Below are 16,494 nucleotides of genomic sequence, written 5' to 3' on the forward strand. Positions count from 1 at the left end.
AGAAAGAGGGGAACGATGAGTTGACTTGACCAGATGGGATACAGGAGAACAGGGCAGGGTATTCCGAATCTCAAACGATATGTTATGATACTCTATGCTGAGCTTTGACCTCTTTGTAATGTGCCAATATGCTATAGAACTGAACACTGAACAATGGTAAATGACATGAAATTACACGGACGCGTCAGGGCACAGTCCAAAATCCCGATACATCAAACCAATCCATGACACATGAAACCACAGCGTACGGTGAGAGCATGCTTAAATCTCATAAATCATGGATTACCCGTACTCGTACCTCATTTCAGATTCAGATTCAGACACAGACACACACGCTCGGACCACTCCGCCCCTTATTTTCTCTCGATCAGTACAGGTGCTGTGCTTGCTCCGAAAGATCCGTTATATGTTGGATCACATACACGACAAAGGAATAAAGGCTGCTGGCATTTCGCTCCTTCTGGCTCTGGCTGATGCAGGATGGCCCCCTCTCGCGGCGATGGTATTGCAGACGGAAAACCGGATCTCTCATACCCCTCAAAGCTAGTCCAGACGTGAGTGAGCAAACCACCGGTATATATATTCAATCAATAGCTTAGCATCGTGTGTGATTACTGGATAGCCTCGACGCTCATTCCGGTCCAGTCAACGTGATCAAGTACAATCATGGAGCAAAATACTTGCTATCAGGCTCAACAGATCGGACTATCCGATTATGGAATCCAGCTCTAGGTAAAGAGATCAAATGTTATAATGGACATGCTCAAGAAGTATTAGCTCTGGACATGTGAGTGACAAATTCACAGGCACTTGACCTCAAAGACGCTCGAGCTAATCTTCTCTTCAATGCTCATATAGAACCCATGACAATGCCAAATTCGCTTCCTCCGGAGGCGATCGAGCAGTCTTCTTATGGGATGTTCCGACAGGCTCAGTGATCCGGAGGATGCAAGGTCATTTCGGTAAAATCAATGCTGTGGCTTTTAGTCCCGATTCGCAGATCCTTGCAAGTGGTGAGTCTGAGCAGAGTGTATCAATTTCGCCTCGTCATATCCCATGCATCGGACACTATCAATCCGGAAGTAGCACTTAGCTAACACAGCGATCATCATTATCAACAGCCGGATTCGATGCGAAAGTCATGTTATGGGATATGAGGTGCGTCCAGCTCATCCTTTCCTTTTCCTTGCATTTCCCGAGTAGAGCTTTGGGTCCTCTCGAGTCTCATCAGCTATTTCTCTTCCTCAATCGTATTATACACCTGGTTAATGCTAAATTGTACGACTCTCAGAGCATCATCCCGAGACCCCCTTCAAACGCTCAAAGAAGCCACCTCGACCGTCTCTTCCCTTCTTCTTCCCTCCAGCCCTCAGATAATCGCCGGATCATATGACGGCTTCTTACGTACCTACGATCTACGATTCGGTTTACTCACCGACGACTTAATCGGCGAACCTATAAATTCCCTCAGACCGTCCACTGTCAATCCTGAAGAAAGTATACTCGTCTCCACCAATCCTCATGCCCATTCAAGTGATCTGGATAGCAGTGGTAATGGCAATTACAACGGTAATAGTAATGCTCAAAATAAGATTAGGATATTCGATAGGAAAGACGGTAGTTGTTTACAGACTTTCAGAGGACACCAGGTGATACCCAATAAATGGGGGATGATTTGGGGGTATGGGGAGAGTCATGTCTTAGCAGGAGATAAGGATGGTGCATTATGGAGTTGGAATGTATTAGATGTGAGTGAAGCGATGTCTTGAGTCGTTTGCTTGTCTACCTTCGTCGCACCGCATTTGCTCTTCCCTCTCCAATCCCCTATATCGATGATCGCAGCGGGCAGCGGAATTGCGAGCAGTACTAGTCTGACGATTTGATTCTTATCATCTTGATTGGGCAGGGTAAACCGCTTTCCGATCATCCTAAAGCAATACACAAGAAACAGATAACCAGCATAGAGATGAATCCTAGAGGAAAAGAAATGATAACCGCCTCGCTAGATGGTACGATCAAAGTATGGCATAAGTAATAATGCTTTCAATCAATAAAGTCATGCACATCGCGTCATGTTATCATGTTTGCATGGGACTATGACATAGCTATACAATACATTTTTATACTCATATAACAATTGAGGCAAGCGCAGTGAAAGCCAAGAGTACGAGAATGAGCTCGAGCAGGAACGATCAATGTGATTCTGCCCGTATGAAGGGATGAATGGTTGAGACGGATATTGGGAAAGAGGGTGATATATATCATGCTTGGTTTGTATCTCTTCTTTCTTGAGTTCATTATATCTGCAATAACGGCATCGTATTGCTGCTTTCCATCATTTGTTGTTGATGTTGTTGAATCGCTTGAGCTTGAACTTGAGCTTGAGCTTGTGGATGTGACTGACCAGCCAAAGCTTTACGTTTCTTCCTTTTCTCTTTTCGGGAATTATGATTCGTAGGTTGCAGCACTGGTGAGACCAACAGTCTACCTCCCATAGGTCCGACTAACGTATCTTCCAATTGTCCGCCTATTATCTGCTGGTTATTGTTATTTGGAGATTGCACGTGAGCACCATCGATAAGTCCAGTCGTTCCAAAGTTCCGCCTCAGATAAGTCGATACTCCAACTCGATCAAACCTTATCATATGTCTAAGATGTTCAGCGTCTTGATCATGTTCATGATCGTGCTGATGCTCCTCCAGCTCATGCATCAGCACCGAGGTCTCCAGCATATCTTCAAGCGAGAAAGCTTCGTCTGAATCTGACGGAGTAGTCTCTCGATCTTGAGGGTCGCAAAATGCCTCTGCCGCGCGCCGAGCCGCTACAAACCTCGGATGGCCAGGTATGGATGAGTATCTCGCTTTCTTGTTCAAACCGAAAACAGCGTGACTGGCAGCTGGTGAGAAAGGATCGTTCGTGGCGGTGGAGTTCTTTCGCTTCCTTTCTTCCAGCGACCGTTTGCTCGAAGCGACAGAAGCGGCATCCCTGCCGCGACGTGACCTGCGTCGATGCGTAAAAGGCGACTTGGTATCTCCACCTGTGCCGTCTATGACAGCATGCTGAGCTGGATCGTCCGTAGTCGGATGGAAAGTACCCATCACGGGCACTTGAGGGGCTGGTGTTTGAGGTAGAGGAGCGGTAGATGGACCGGCAATTTGTCCAGCTGAAGACGTTGTAGACAAGGCAGGGGTTTGAAGATCATGACCAGTAGCATCTGTCACCATGGTTGATGGTCCGGCGTCCAACAAAGGCATGTCTCCGTTCTCCACTGCCATTCGTAATACCGCTTCGGCCATTTGTACTTCCATGAGCTCGTTCAATGCCGGACTATCCAACATAGGCATATCTTCTTCGGCCATGGAGTCGGTGGTATCTCCTCCATCATCTTCATCACTCATGCCTGACCAATAAGAGTCTGCATCTGTATCGAATTCGCCATCGCCAGCGTCCGGGTCGATGAGAAGTGCCGCCTGATCAGCGCCGGATAAGACTGTACTGCCACTGACCGATCCGGCTGTCCGAGATCCTTTGTCGCCACGATGTCGAGAACGCGATCGTTCCTGTCTAGGTTGGACCAGAACAAATTGACCATCCCAATTCTCCATCAGGACAAGACCAGGATCACCACTTTCACCATTTTCCATTTCTTCGTTGATCGGAAAAAGCGATGCCGAGGGCATAGGGAAACCGAATTCGTCTAAACCATCGTCTGAACTGGAGCCAAGATCGGAGTCAGACATGGAGTCGTCGGACATTTCATCAACAGATGACTGAGATAATTGCTCTGCTTCGGATCCGGACAGCTGATTTATGTAGACCTGAATCAGAAAAGGCGTCAGAAGTAACCAGGACAATGGGAAGGGGTACACAACTTACCTCCTCCTGATCCTCATCACTTGACGTGTCGTCCCAGAAATTCGTTGCTTGGCCTTCAACATCGGCGTCGTGCCCTGCGCCGTAGTTGAGGTCCTCGATATCGTGCCCGACAAAAGCAGCGGGTAATCCTGTGAGTTCGTCTTCCGTGAGATCACCGATATCCGACTCCGTATCTCCGTATGAAGACATCTCCTCATCGAAAGTGTGTATAGCGGGAGTGGGGGTCTAGACAGATCACTGTAAGCTCGACATACAATTGAGATAAGGCACATTATCTTTTACTTACCATATCACCAGCGTAAGTGCCTTCCACATCAAATTTGGCATCTCTGGCTCTTCTCCGTTCTACCTCTTCTAGTTTGATAGCCTTCTTCTTTTCCCTAGTTGGTGGCCCTCCAGCAGTACTCGAGCCTGTGAGAGCCTTCGCAGTAGGTGTCGGGTGTTTCTTCTTGCCTTCACTCTTTATTTTCGCTTTCGGATCGGTGGTTGTTTTCGTTGTTTTCTTCTTCTCTGCAGACTTCTTTATGGGTGTCGAGATTTGGTTATTTATCAAAGTTGTAGGTGTTTGACGGTTTTTATGCATACCCTTACGAGGGGTTATCATGCTTTCGTTGTAATCTTCATCATTGTCGTCTTCATCCTCTGGAGGGGTCAGATCGGAAGACGACCCGTCGGAGCCGAAGGTTTTGGATAGTATTGGTGGTCTGGATCTGACTGAAGTGGAGGAAGAGGCGGACGGGGAGTCATTGCGTATTTTCAATTTGATTCGGGGTAAGGATGCTTGAAATGATGGATTGGGCGAGGCGTGAGCTGTCAGGTGAAAGCAAGAAGCAGGTGTGACCTCTCGTCAGCGCTATTCTCGTTATATAGCTTTAGATGCCAAACTCAAAGGACCTTTGGAAAATCTGTGGGAAAAAGAAGAGAAAGAGGAGTATAATTGCTCGCACGACCAGGACTACGTAGCGAACGAATGGACAAAGGTCCAGATGGAGGCTCATAGGACAGACGGGGACGACACTCACCTTTCACCCCACCCTTTTTATGAGAGGTCGAATGAGCGCTGGGCATTTAAGTTGAAATGACCAGCTAACTCAGACTCTGGGTATCTTGTAGTGGTTCTGGTTGATCAACAACAGATGCAATTCTTTCGTATGGGTTTTGACTGGCTTGAAGTTGAGTACAGTGCGTTTGGCTGAGGTAAATAACGTGGTCTGACTGAGGTTGATAGTCTTAAGCTGAGCAAACATCGAAGGAATGATTGGTCCAAGTTGGTCGAAGGGTGGAGTTGCTCAAGCGTTGTGATTACTGGAGCAAGTGCGGTTCAACAAGCAAAGTGTGCTGTGCAGGTGACGGTGTCTGGGTCGTGGCCTGACCACTAGATAGTTGAGAGTTGAAAGCTACAGCAATGGTTGTACGAGTGATATATGGCTTATCGAATAGTATAATATGAAAGAAGAGCAAGTCAGCATATGATGATGTGCTTTTTTGCTTTTGTGGATGTCTTAATTCAGTCTATCTTTCAGTTTAAAGATTTTTCAAACGTATGGCATGGTATTCAGGGTAACAATCAGTAAACAATCGCTAAATTAGGAAATAATATACCTTGATCCTCCGGGTCCGACGGATTGTCAGCGAGTACCCTGAAAATCATACTAGTTAGCTGTAACATGACTAGTGAAATTTTCTAATCAGATTTCATCCACAGGACTCCACTTTCCTTGTACATTAGCTTTTAAGGTCGTGTGCACAGACCGCTTACCACACAATACACAATGTGATCGACTATGGGCTCAAACGCGGACCTAGCTTCGAACAAGAAGCCTAGCTCAGTCAAAGTATACACCACTCATTGCATCCCGCTGCGTGGTTGTTGATCACCCGTATCAACGATATGGGATGCTCGGGACTGGACACACGTAGCGCAGCGCAGATCCCAACAGCCGCTGACCAGGAAAAGACAATTTCATACAGCGGAACTCGCCGAACTTCGCCCAAATATACCTGGAGCACGACGAGCATAAATAGCAGAAACGTAGCTTCCCCTGCTTTCCCCAATGCCAATGCGAGGATCAATCACGCTGCTCCATTCCCACGCATTGTCGACAGCGCCGTATCTACCAAAATTGCCCAAGTTGATCGCTCAGGCTGCTTGACCAACCCATGGTCGGTGATATAATCCAAGAAATACCTCTGAAGAGCCCTGGAATCGAGCCGCAGTCTTGTCTGGTCCAGCTCGTCGCTTGCAGGTCCCGCCGTATCTTCAGTCGCGGCGCTGGCGAATCTTTCATTTTGTAGACGTACAATTCTGCGTCTCAATATGTGCATATTCTCGTTATTCTCATGAGACCACTTCGAGATGTTCTCCGAGCGTAAGTCAGGCATAAAGTGCGATGGGAGTAGTGCCACGCCTCTAGCTACAGAAGAGTTGAATCCTCCTTCTGGATTTGTATTCTGCTTGCCACTCATGTGGAGAGATTGTATCATTTGCCCTTTCCACTCGTTCCAAGCTTTTTGGGCTGTCGCACGAGCAGAAGCCACCTCGTCATCTGTGGAGGCCATATGCTCTCCACGGTAATTTATGAAGGAGAAGTTGTTGTCTCTCGAATAGAGGTGATGGTCCGCGAATTCATTCTTGAAGTGCTCGATACTTGAATCAGGTAGCGATTGATAATGGGACCGTTCCAATTGAGCATTCTCAGATGCAGTGTTCTCAAAATCCTTTTTCAATTCTAGCATGGTAAGCCGGATACAACTGATGACTAGGTCATCCCCATTAGAAAGATTGCCATGATTGCGAGACTGTTTCATGCCTTGAAGTTGCCCGGATAAGTTACCTATGGTGATCTCATAGGAGGAAGGAGAAAAAGCGCGATATCGAGCTGGATCGGGGACGATCACTCGGCATTCTCTTTCTTTGTACATCGCCTCACTGTGCGCCTCTTGGAGATCCGGGTGCACATCGCCGAAACGGTGGATGTTGTATATCGAGTTAATTAGTGGTGATCCTTGGAAAGCGGGCCTGGATGGGTTCCGGGCATTGCGGCAATTATTCGTCAGCTACAAGGATAAAAGGGATTGTAGGGTCAGCTCAATCTGTAGCCCACTGGTCCTGACGACCAGATATAGGAGGATTTGCGACACTCACTCGGGACTGAAGATGGTACCAAACCGCTAGACGTGGGAATGGACATGCCAAATGGCGGATGATTCACCTTGGACTCAACGCCGTAGAGAAGAGTAGAAGGATTTAGGCACTGTAGGATAACGGCACGCAACGAAACTATACGTGGTAGCTGATCTAGTAAGTATTGTCTAAGGGGAGGCTGGAGATCATACAGGGTCAAGAGAGCGAGAGTCCATCATCATGTCGATCAGCTCCTCCTCTTGGGCTCTGCGCTGTGTTCAAGAAACAGTCAAACAGAAGAAGCGAAGGTGTTGAATGACATCATCTTCAGGCCAAGGATCAAAAGGAAGTCTGACCAGCCATGCATTCCGAAACACTCAATTATTCAAAAGAGGACGGGCTCATACATGCAGAAATGACACTCTTGCTGAGAACCCTTTCTCCTCGGATCTGCGATCACAAGGCGACCTCCTTTCAGTGTGGATATCACTGCCACCTTTATTATATCGTCATTTACCAAAGGACCAGCCTTAGGACGTCCGAAATCAGTCCAGAAAAGGGTCTTGCTGCTTCGATAATCAGTCTCCTGCCCCGCTCTTCAGTTCCTGGTCATAGCATATCAGGATGATGAGCTTAACGGGGGCGAATACAGATCCATGACGGCGTCTGATACAGTACGAAAAGGTCCATGTAAGAAAGATATCTAGAAAATTAAGTCAAGAACGCATATGTGTATATATACTTGATACTGAGCCGATAAACAGGTCCGCTTGCACCGTGGTGAGACGAGCGTATGAACGATCGATGGGTTAGTGAATCGTACTGCACAGATGCCATTCCCGCTGAGATGATCCAGTCATCATACGCTCGAGATTGTCAACAAAAAAGCTTCTTTATACGGTACCCTAGAACCATGTCCATCCAGAATCACTCTGCTAGTGAAATGCGTCAGCCACTGTACCGAAACATACCGCGACTGGACACAGTCTGACTTACGGTGGCAGGTGTAGTACCGGTAGATTCCGGATCATCAGCTTCGACGAAAGCGAATGGATTGGCAGTACCAGTGGCGACGCTGACACTGGTAGACTTCATGACCGCGCCAACCTCTTGTGGGAAGTCACTGGGAGCAGCATCACCTTCTCCAGGAGCTTCACCCGTAGGCTTAGGCGACGCAGTGGTAGTCTCGTCATCTTCGCAATCGCAAGTCTTGGTTTTGGAGCTCGGCGACGGAGTGGCAGACTCTTTCGGGGTGGTACTTGGCTTAGTGGTTGGTGTGGCGGAACTGGCAGGCTTGGAAGATGTCGAAGGTGCAGTGCTGGTTGGGGCGGCGGCTTGTTCTGTGGTATCAGGCTGCGAAGGTTTAGACGAAGTAGCTGGCGCTTTTGATGACGAAGTTGGTGCGGCAGCTTGAGTAGTAGTTGGTCTGGCTGAAGATGACGATGGAGCAGGAGTGTTCTCTTCTTTGTCCTCGCAATCCTCCTCTTTGTCTTTCTCATCCTCGCAATCTTCGTCTTTGTCGCTTCCTTCACCGCCACTTTCTCCACTATCACCCCCACTGGACCCTTGCGCCGGCTTAGTCTCCGTAGGAGTTGCGGCGTTCTGGGTAGTCGGTGCGGGTGTATCTTTCTCCTCTTCACAATCTTCCTCCTCCTCGTCGTATTCCTCACAATCATCTTCTTCCTCTGGTGCGGGGGATGAAGTGGGTGTAGCAGCCTGGGCGGTAGTTTCGGCGGGCTTATCCTTGTCCTTGTCCTCTTCGCACTCTTCAGTCTTTTCTGGTGGTGGGGCTGCAGCGGACGAAGAGGAAGAAGTGGGAGTCGCAGCCGCGTCTGTCTCACCCACCGGAACGTCATCTTCGGTCGAAGTGGGACAAGCACCTTTACAGTCATCGACAGAGGAGGATTCTTGAGGGCTCAAACTCGTCGACGAAGCAGGCGATGGAGCCGCAGAGGGCTTAGAAGAGGAGGATGTTGGAACAGGAACACCTGAACTTTCAGATGAGGGCTGTTCTGTCATAGTCTGGATATGCGTTCGCGTGATGGTAATTGGGCCTTCTTGGGACGAAGAGGAAGGAGCAGGAGCAGAGGATGAGCTGGTGGGTGCCGCTGCTTGAGAAGTACTTCCTGGTGCTTCTGGGGTATTTCGTTCAACGATGTCGAATGATTCTGCTGAGCCATTCGTAAATAGGGGAATACCCACTCGGAGCTCGACACCAGGAGGTAGTGTGGCAGGAGCATCAGCTTCATCTTGAGGTGCGCGTTGCTATGATCAACGATTTCGTATCATCATGAATCCTGTTAGCTTACCACGCTACATAATGACTAGCACAGAAAGCTTGGGAGCTCACGTTAAGCGATTCACGTTCAGACCCTGGTAGCCTGCCTAGAGCGATCGCTTGGACTACCACCAGGCTCGACAGAGCGCAAGTGACTATAGTACTTGTTTTCATAGTGGGTGAGGAACTACCAAGCGGGTAGATGAGAAGGGTGTAAAGAGCGTGGTAAGTAAGTAAGTTCAGTCGTTTAGTCGGCAGAGAGGTCGTGTGAGAAAGGGTATGCGCGCTGATTATCGTGTTCGAAGAAGCATACGCTTCAAATGCTATGGGAATATGGGAATCTGGCGAGACAAAGAATTGACGACGGTATCTGAGCTATATATGGATTGGATGAACAGGACAAAGAACTTAATTTAGCGTTTCTCAAGGATCAATCGTACGGCTGAAGGCTAGAATCAAGGGGTGATCTAACGTGATGAGCCTTTTATGACCACCTTTTATTCCTCATGATAGGTCAGAAAGGATTACTTCGTAGCTCTTGATCAGCTTGATTAGGTATAAATCGCTTGAAAAGGAGGTTGAACGACTCGCAAAGTGGCAATCATCAAGCAGAAGACCGAGGATATTTGTGCGAAAGGATCTAAGGTCCGCATGTCCTTTCCTTTGTCTGGATTCGAACGTCCTTCGTATTGCTGAGATTGAACTTCATGCGAAGGATGCCTTTGAGTCTGTCCGGTATCACTTTCGTTATTCATCACTCAATCGCCCCATCTGGGACTGAGCATAAATCGAAACTCATTCACTGCATAGATTGATGAGATTGACGATGATCCACACCCTGACAGCCTCTTTTTTTTCAAGTTCATGGTCTGCCGATGATCAAATAAGGGGAGAACCATATCGCATGTAGCCACTCCGCATGCAACCGAAATATAACTCATATTTACTACATACATGTCTGTCGTGTTGTCCATACTGTATATCTAGTCTACTGTCCATTCTAGCAGTCACAGCGGACTGAGCAGCTATGTGAGCGCCGTACTATTGATTCCTCCAATTTCCCCATCTACCAGGTAGCGAACTGCTGGCCGGAGCTACGGGCACCGAGGAGACAGCTTGTGTGGCACTTGTGTTTCCACCTTCATCAGAGGGAGTCGAATAGGCGGAAGAGGCTGGAATGCTAGCTTCCGCAGATACAGCTGTCCCAGCTTCCACACTGGAAGCAGGTGCTGCTGAAACCTCAGGAGCCGATGAGGCTAAAGCGGTGTCACCACTGGCCGGGGAAGAGGTACCGTCAACGGCAGCAGTGCCCGCAAGTACGTTGAAATTGTACACTCCGTTCTACCAGGTCCAACCATCAGCTTGTCGGTTTTCGATGACTTTTCTTCTCCTTGCACTTCCCCTAGACTTCACTTACATAGCATTGATCGGAAATCTCGATAGCTCCTTTTCCAGTGGCACTTCCACCGCCGTCTACCTCCATCTGGAAAGCTACACTTCCCACACTCATTGCGAAGGCAAGGGTATGTACGCCTGCACCGTCCACTGACTGGGAGGAGGCTACACCGCCTATGGTTACGGTGATCGTAGCTGGACCTGTAGTGAGCGCTGCGACGAATACTGAGTCCGCCGCCATCTGGAAGTCAATGATGACGATCAGTGCAATTCAACAGGGTTCCCATGATTATTTCTCAGGCATAACCAATCGTCGAATTGTCAGACTCACTTCCCATCCTCTGGGCTTCTCGCCTACACTATCGGTGGAGGAACATCTGGTTATACATGACGATGATCAGCTCATGATCGCCAGACTTGTATGGTCGATCACAACTCACTCGGCATTCTTCAATGTCGGTCTATACCACCATACCATCCTATCTTCAGTGACCTGCGGCTGAGCCTGTCCGGCCTTGAAAGCAGATATGAAGGGACCCATCATATCCATGAATACTGAGTGGTCGAAATCCTCCGACCATTCCTTGTTCCCGTCCGTAGTCATCGTGCCTTTGTACGGGGAGATCAAGGATGACTCGGTCCAGTCGTTCCAAGTAATAATCTCGACAAATTTCACTTGGTCGGGATATTTCACTCCGAGATCGAGGATTTGCTGCCATCTTGTAGGCCACAGTGTATCTGAGTATAGGTAGTAGTTCTTCGGGAAGCCTGTCGAGGCTGGAAGGTGAGAATAGACTGCATTTTGCAGAACACAGGCAGCAGAAGCTACTTAGTCAGCGCACAATGCGACCGATGACAGCGTAACAATTGTCCGCAGGAAATGTCGATATGAACGGATGTGACTCACACCATGGCGACACAGGAGCCATGAATGTTTTTCCTAGTGGAGCGAGCAGGTTAAGATACTCCTCATCTGGATCACTTGTCATGTTTTGAAAGACGACTTCGTCTGTACCTTCTCCAGGCCATGTTCGCCTAGATCGAATTTCAAATCTCGTCATCAATCAGACTCCCTAATCCGCTTGTCTCGGTCGAGTGCACTCACCATGAGAACAGCCCGTCTAGTCCGGGAGTGTCTACAGCAGCCTGACTCGCATAGTCATATGGGCAAACATATAGCTCCACACCGACGTTCTCTCTGACTTTGACCCAATCCGTTCCTTCACCCCAGAAGGAGCTTACAAACGGTTTACCTTCGTATTGGAAATAGCCCAGCTGGGTGACCCAGGGCTTGAGTAACTCGGAAACGGGTCCCGGATCCTCGTATGAATAATGAACGAAATCAGGCGAGATGATCAACTTGAAATTCGAGTTCGAGGCAGCAGTGAATGCGTATTGCAATTGTTGGGCATTCGTGTCTTGACCATCGCAGTTCAGAGCCTACATCGATATTACCCAAATTAGCTTATTGCGAATTGATGCTCATCAGGTACGCGGAGCATATCGGTGTCTGCTCACAAATCCGTCGATGCCTTTACTGGAGGCTAAAGCGACATCCCTGTTCCAGTCGTCCTGGGTGTAGGAGTTGACGAAACCGACCATGAAATGCGCGAACACATATCGCTCGGACTCAGCAGAGGCGGCCTGTCTCTCCTCAAACGATACACTATGGCTTGGGCTAGGGATGCTAAGCGCATGAGCAAGCACAGTGCCTAGTATAGCACAGAGGAGCGTGCTGAGAAGCATGTTGAGTGGAATGTCGCTCAGGACAGAATAGGTGAGTTGTGCAGAGATTGTCAAGGAACACGTATAAACAGTATGAATGATAATGGCTCAACAAAAGGATCGTAAACAAGGGAATGTATTGATAGTATGAGAGAACCGCTTGATGAACAGACCAGTCTCTTATATACATATCACGGTCTTCCTTATCTACACTTCATCAGAGTGAACGCTATTACTTGAGTTGTTAATCAAGTAATCGAGCAACGGATCACAAGCTTGAAACACCTGCAAAGGACCCCAAATGGAAGATTAGTTCATGGATTGATGAATGGAACTGAAGACCATCCTTCGATTGTAAGGACTTTGACCGTACGAGAAGAAGGGCCTTGAGAGAATAAGGGCATTTGTCCATAATTGTTTAGTGCAGCAGTGCAGCCTAGGAACGAGGGATGCGTTTCATCTGAAATTACAGCAAATCGTACAGTACCTGTCAGGAGAAGCTGTACTCATCAAAGGGCTCGATGTGAGCGCATTACAAGCGAAAAACTGGCATGCATCGCCCCTATGTTCCCTCTCTCGCTTGCGAATGCGCTCACAGCGCCAAGAGAAACCTAGTGGACTTCACAATGCTGCAATTGTACGGTAACGAGTGCCGCCACCTCCGGGATGACCTCATCTCGGCACACGGCCAATGAGATAAGATCGTCGGTGCCTCGCACGAGTTCCGGTTAGTGTCCCTCTTCCACGCGGAATCCACTCTGTTTGTTGTTATCGTAAATCAATGTTTCCCATGTTTCCATGTCACGTTGGAAACTGATCTGCAGTCGTATTCTTATTCTGAACGGAAGTCATACCATACATGACCATTCAGATCTGAGTCAGGTCAGAAGCACACAACAAAAGTAGAAGGCACAAGCTTATCAGGAAGGTGTACGAGTAATGGATTATTTTACCCGACTGAAACACTTTAGCTCGTCCCACTCTTCTCATCTCTACAATCATATGATATCCCTCATCCAATACAACCGATCATTCTTCTCCATTGAAACCCGACACTAGCGTGCAAAGCACTACGCATAGATTTCAACGACGACGATGCCGAGCAGGTTCCGATTATTCATTCATACCATCGCTTTGCTGGTGTTGGTCACTATAGCAAATATAGTTCTGCTCTTTGCGGTGCTGGTCAAACCGTTCTCCGAGGAGAAATCATGGGATATAGCTTGTTGGACTGGGTAAGTCATCTGAGTCGTCTCCGCTGCGCGATCTTACTGTCACTCTCGCTTTCGCTTTGGCGAGAGGAACATTCGTGACCTAGAGAGCTGATATCAGCTGCTTGTATCGTTCGAGTAGGAATTGGTTCTGGACATATATGCAGAATCATTGGGAGATCTCGTTGAACGCTAGAGATGCGGTTCAAGTCACGGGAGATGAGATACCTAAAAGAGAAAGCGCATTCGTCATCACCGTAAGTCGTACCGGTCCTCACATCGCGCAAAGCATTGTACTAAGAAGTAGCTTGATGGCTTGAGCTGACGAGATGCGTAGAATCACCTTGGGTATTCCGACTACTACCTATTCCAATACCTTTCATCCCGAGCGGGCATGATGGGCAATTCGAGGTATTTCGTCAAGAGGGAGATACTCAGGATTCCATTCTTCGGTCTGGCTTTCTGGTCGATGGGAATGATTTTGGTCTCTAGAAATTGGACGAATGATCAGAGACTCATTGAGTGAGTAACGACGAATATCGGAATTCTGACATCCAAATATATGTGATTGAGCTGACGAGAGAATGCCGACCTACGCAGGCGAGCTTTCTCAAGGATCAAGGCGAACAACCATCCATGCTGGATCGTACTTTGTCCAGAAGGGACCAGACGTACTTCTTTCAAGCTCCTCAAAGTGAGTCTCATGACACGATGCGCATTACTTCTAGGGATGATGCTAACTAAACATGGTTACCGGTGACAGTCTCAAGCTTTCGCACGGGAGAAAGGTAAACATGAATTGAAGCATGTCTTATTCCCCAGGACTAAGGGCTTCGTCTCAACTGTTCAAGGTGAGTCGTCTCAGCCGAGGACGCCTCTTATGCACTACCTGACTGCATGTGTCACCTGATTGTAGCTCTGAGAGATTCGCACATCAAATATGTCTACGATTTCACATTGCTTTATCAATCACCGAAACAGTATAAATGGAGAGTTCCAGCTTTGGCCGAACAGCTGAGCTGCGACGATCTGGCGAAGAAAGGCTACAAATACAGAATACACGTCAAGAGGTAAGTCTTCACTCATCCGCTTCTTCAACCTATTCACCGGCTCTGATGGCCATTTTGCAGAATCCCCATAGATGAATTGCCCAAGGACGAGGAGACGCTCAAAGTGTGGTGCGAGGATCTCTGGAAGGCTAAAGATGATTTACTGGACGACTGGATGACCGAGTCTAAACTTTTGAATGGCTTGAACGGAAATGGCCATATCCACGAGAACGGGTTCAAGGCATGATTACCTATTTCTTTTGTGCTTATCTGAGTGATCCTATACGAGATATCCTGTAGTTGATATGCTATATTCTATGCTACGTCGTCCGAAAGCGCTATATTGCGCCCGCAGCTTTACTGGACCTGGTATTGCATGAAGCAGGATTGGGTCATTCTGCATTCCCTTGTCCGGGATCTAGTATCTATAACATCCGAGTTGCGGTAAAAATACAATATTGGGCGAGAAATTACATCTATCTCTGCCAGTCTGAAGTCAGTCATCGTCCTTATGTTGGGCGGCTCAACAAGACAAGGGATATCGAACTTACCATCATCCTCATATAAGCAAGCTGCGTCGGCAAATCGTAATGATCAGCCAGTCCTTCGCGCACGGAACAAATGGTAGAAAAGCTGAAGTAGGGAGATATAGTGTCTACTCACAAGTAAAGCTCCAGAACCAGTAGCTACACCGACGAGGTATTGCAATATACTGAATTTGGCCTGTTCGATCTGCGTCCTCAACCCGGCAATCTCACTCTCTATCCGCGTGTCTACTTCTTTGATCTTGAGTTCTTGTTGACTTGACTCATCCCTTATTCTACCTTTCTCCAGGTTCAGGTCTAGCCGTACACCGGCCTGCGTACGGGTTATCTCTTCCCTCAGGCGTTGTTTCAGCTTCTCCACGTCAGCCATCAGGCGCTCGTTCTCCGCTTTCATCAAGGAAAGGTCGTTCTTCTCGTGCAGCTGTAGTTCTGATTTAAGCCGTGCAAAATCCACTTTCTCGGTGTACCGTTGCTATCGTCAGGGAGATAGCGCGCGATCAAAATGAGGGATGAGATTATACATGCAAGATATTCCGTAATCGCACATGAGAATGTGGAAAAAGAGAAAGTAGAAAAGGTCATTAGCATTGTTTCAACACTCATACGCAGTAGGATTGTTTGACGAGAAACCGACTCACCTTCTCTTGCTCGGCTTTACTGACCAGCCCACTCTCCATGCCTTTTATACTTTCCTCTACCACTTCAGCCAATACACCCATCACGCCCTCAGCCTGTCGACGCGTCATTCCATTCATCTCCAACTTTTCCACGAAGAGGTACGTATCGAAATGGCTGGTTTGTCTACGTCGCGTCGAAGTGAAGTTCCGACGAGGTAAGCGTGTCGCCAGGAGGGGAAGGGGACGTGCGATGGCTTGAAGAGGATGTGACAATTTCGTCAGCTTAGCTACGATCGGGTCTTGATAAATAGCTCACACATGGCTAAGAGAGCTCCTGCTCTGCTTGTCGTGGGCTGTGATAATATGGATGTCATCCTAAGATGCTTGCCTGGGCGAATACTGGTAGGAGATAAGAGGGAATCGATTGATGTTGTTGAATTACTAGTTGTTGCTGTCATGACGATAGTCAATTACAGTGTGCTATGGCTGGTGGCAATATCCGGGATAAATACAATTAAATCATCGAGTGACTTATTGTGTATCCTTGTAAAACGTGGCGAGTGATAGGTGGGTGGTGGTGATGACCGGTTACTTTGCTTTTATTTTGACTTTTGAGATTTTGAATTTTGAAAAATCCAGTAATTTGAGCTGTCCACAAAGGTCGAATACCGTCA

General features: G+C 47.9%; 7 protein-coding genes across 7 annotated transcripts; 2 read left to right on the forward strand and 5 right to left on the reverse strand.

Moving 5' to 3' along the window:
• Positions 1 to 480: 480 nt before the first annotated feature.
• I303_106610 (uncharacterized protein) lies at positions 481 to 2,035 on the forward strand (the record flags this gene model as incomplete). Its single annotated transcript, XM_018411391.1, has 6 exons — positions 481 to 554; positions 623 to 787; positions 859 to 1,013; positions 1,122 to 1,158; positions 1,292 to 1,748; positions 1,907 to 2,035. The coding sequence occupies 6 exons, from the start codon at positions 481 to 483 to the stop codon at positions 2,033 to 2,035; spliced, it is 1,017 nt and encodes a 338-aa protein (XP_018259203.1).
• Positions 2,036 to 2,297: 262 nt separating this feature from the next.
• On the reverse strand, positions 2,298 to 4,944 carry I303_106611 (uncharacterized protein; the record flags this gene model as incomplete). Its single annotated transcript, XM_018411390.1, has 4 exons — positions 2,298 to 3,818; positions 3,877 to 4,101; positions 4,163 to 4,686; positions 4,899 to 4,944. The coding sequence occupies 4 exons, from the start codon at positions 4,942 to 4,944 to the stop codon at positions 2,298 to 2,300; spliced, it is 2,316 nt and encodes a 771-aa protein (XP_018259202.1).
• Positions 4,945 to 5,949: 1,005 nt separating this feature from the next.
• On the reverse strand, positions 5,950 to 6,612 carry I303_106612 (uncharacterized protein; the record flags this gene model as incomplete). Its single annotated transcript, XM_018411389.1, has 1 exon — positions 5,950 to 6,612. One exon carries the CDS (start codon positions 6,610 to 6,612, stop codon positions 5,950 to 5,952), a length of 663 nt encoding a protein of 220 aa, XP_018259201.1.
• Positions 6,613 to 7,905: 1,293 nt separating this feature from the next.
• I303_106613 (uncharacterized protein) lies at positions 7,906 to 9,452 on the reverse strand (the record flags this gene model as incomplete). The annotated part of the gene is made up of 3 exons (XM_018411388.1): positions 7,906 to 7,935; positions 7,997 to 9,265; positions 9,351 to 9,452. The coding sequence occupies 3 exons, from the start codon at positions 9,450 to 9,452 to the stop codon at positions 7,906 to 7,908; spliced, it is 1,401 nt and encodes a 466-aa protein (XP_018259200.1).
• Positions 9,453 to 10,319: 867 nt separating this feature from the next.
• Positions 10,320 to 12,419, reverse strand: I303_106614 (uncharacterized protein; the record flags this gene model as incomplete). Its single annotated transcript, XM_065969409.1, has 7 exons — positions 10,320 to 10,619; positions 10,696 to 10,914; positions 11,005 to 11,050; positions 11,114 to 11,468; positions 11,581 to 11,708; positions 11,779 to 12,113; positions 12,192 to 12,419. The coding sequence occupies 7 exons, from the start codon at positions 12,417 to 12,419 to the stop codon at positions 10,320 to 10,322; spliced, it is 1,611 nt and encodes a 536-aa protein (XP_065825481.1).
• Positions 12,420 to 13,493: 1,074 nt separating this feature from the next.
• I303_106615 (uncharacterized protein) lies at positions 13,494 to 14,905 on the forward strand (the record flags this gene model as incomplete). Its single annotated transcript, XM_018411386.1, has 7 exons — positions 13,494 to 13,633; positions 13,752 to 13,866; positions 13,947 to 14,131; positions 14,210 to 14,303; positions 14,373 to 14,460; positions 14,526 to 14,679; positions 14,740 to 14,905. 7 exons carry the CDS (start codon positions 13,494 to 13,496, stop codon positions 14,903 to 14,905), a joined length of 942 nt encoding a protein of 313 aa, XP_018259198.1.
• Positions 14,906 to 15,167: 262 nt separating this feature from the next.
• On the reverse strand, positions 15,168 to 16,194 carry I303_106616 (uncharacterized protein; the record flags this gene model as incomplete). Its single annotated transcript, XM_018411385.1, has 4 exons — positions 15,168 to 15,230; positions 15,322 to 15,675; positions 15,842 to 16,074; positions 16,137 to 16,194. The coding sequence occupies 4 exons, from the start codon at positions 16,192 to 16,194 to the stop codon at positions 15,168 to 15,170; spliced, it is 708 nt and encodes a 235-aa protein (XP_018259197.1).
• Positions 16,195 to 16,494: the final 300 nt, after the last annotated feature.

This window comes from Kwoniella dejecticola, chromosome 8, assembly GCF_000512565.2.
Source record: "Kwoniella dejecticola CBS 10117 chromosome 8, complete sequence".
In the NCBI taxonomy this organism is placed as follows: domain Eukaryota; kingdom Fungi; phylum Basidiomycota; class Tremellomycetes; order Tremellales; family Cryptococcaceae; genus Kwoniella; species Kwoniella dejecticola.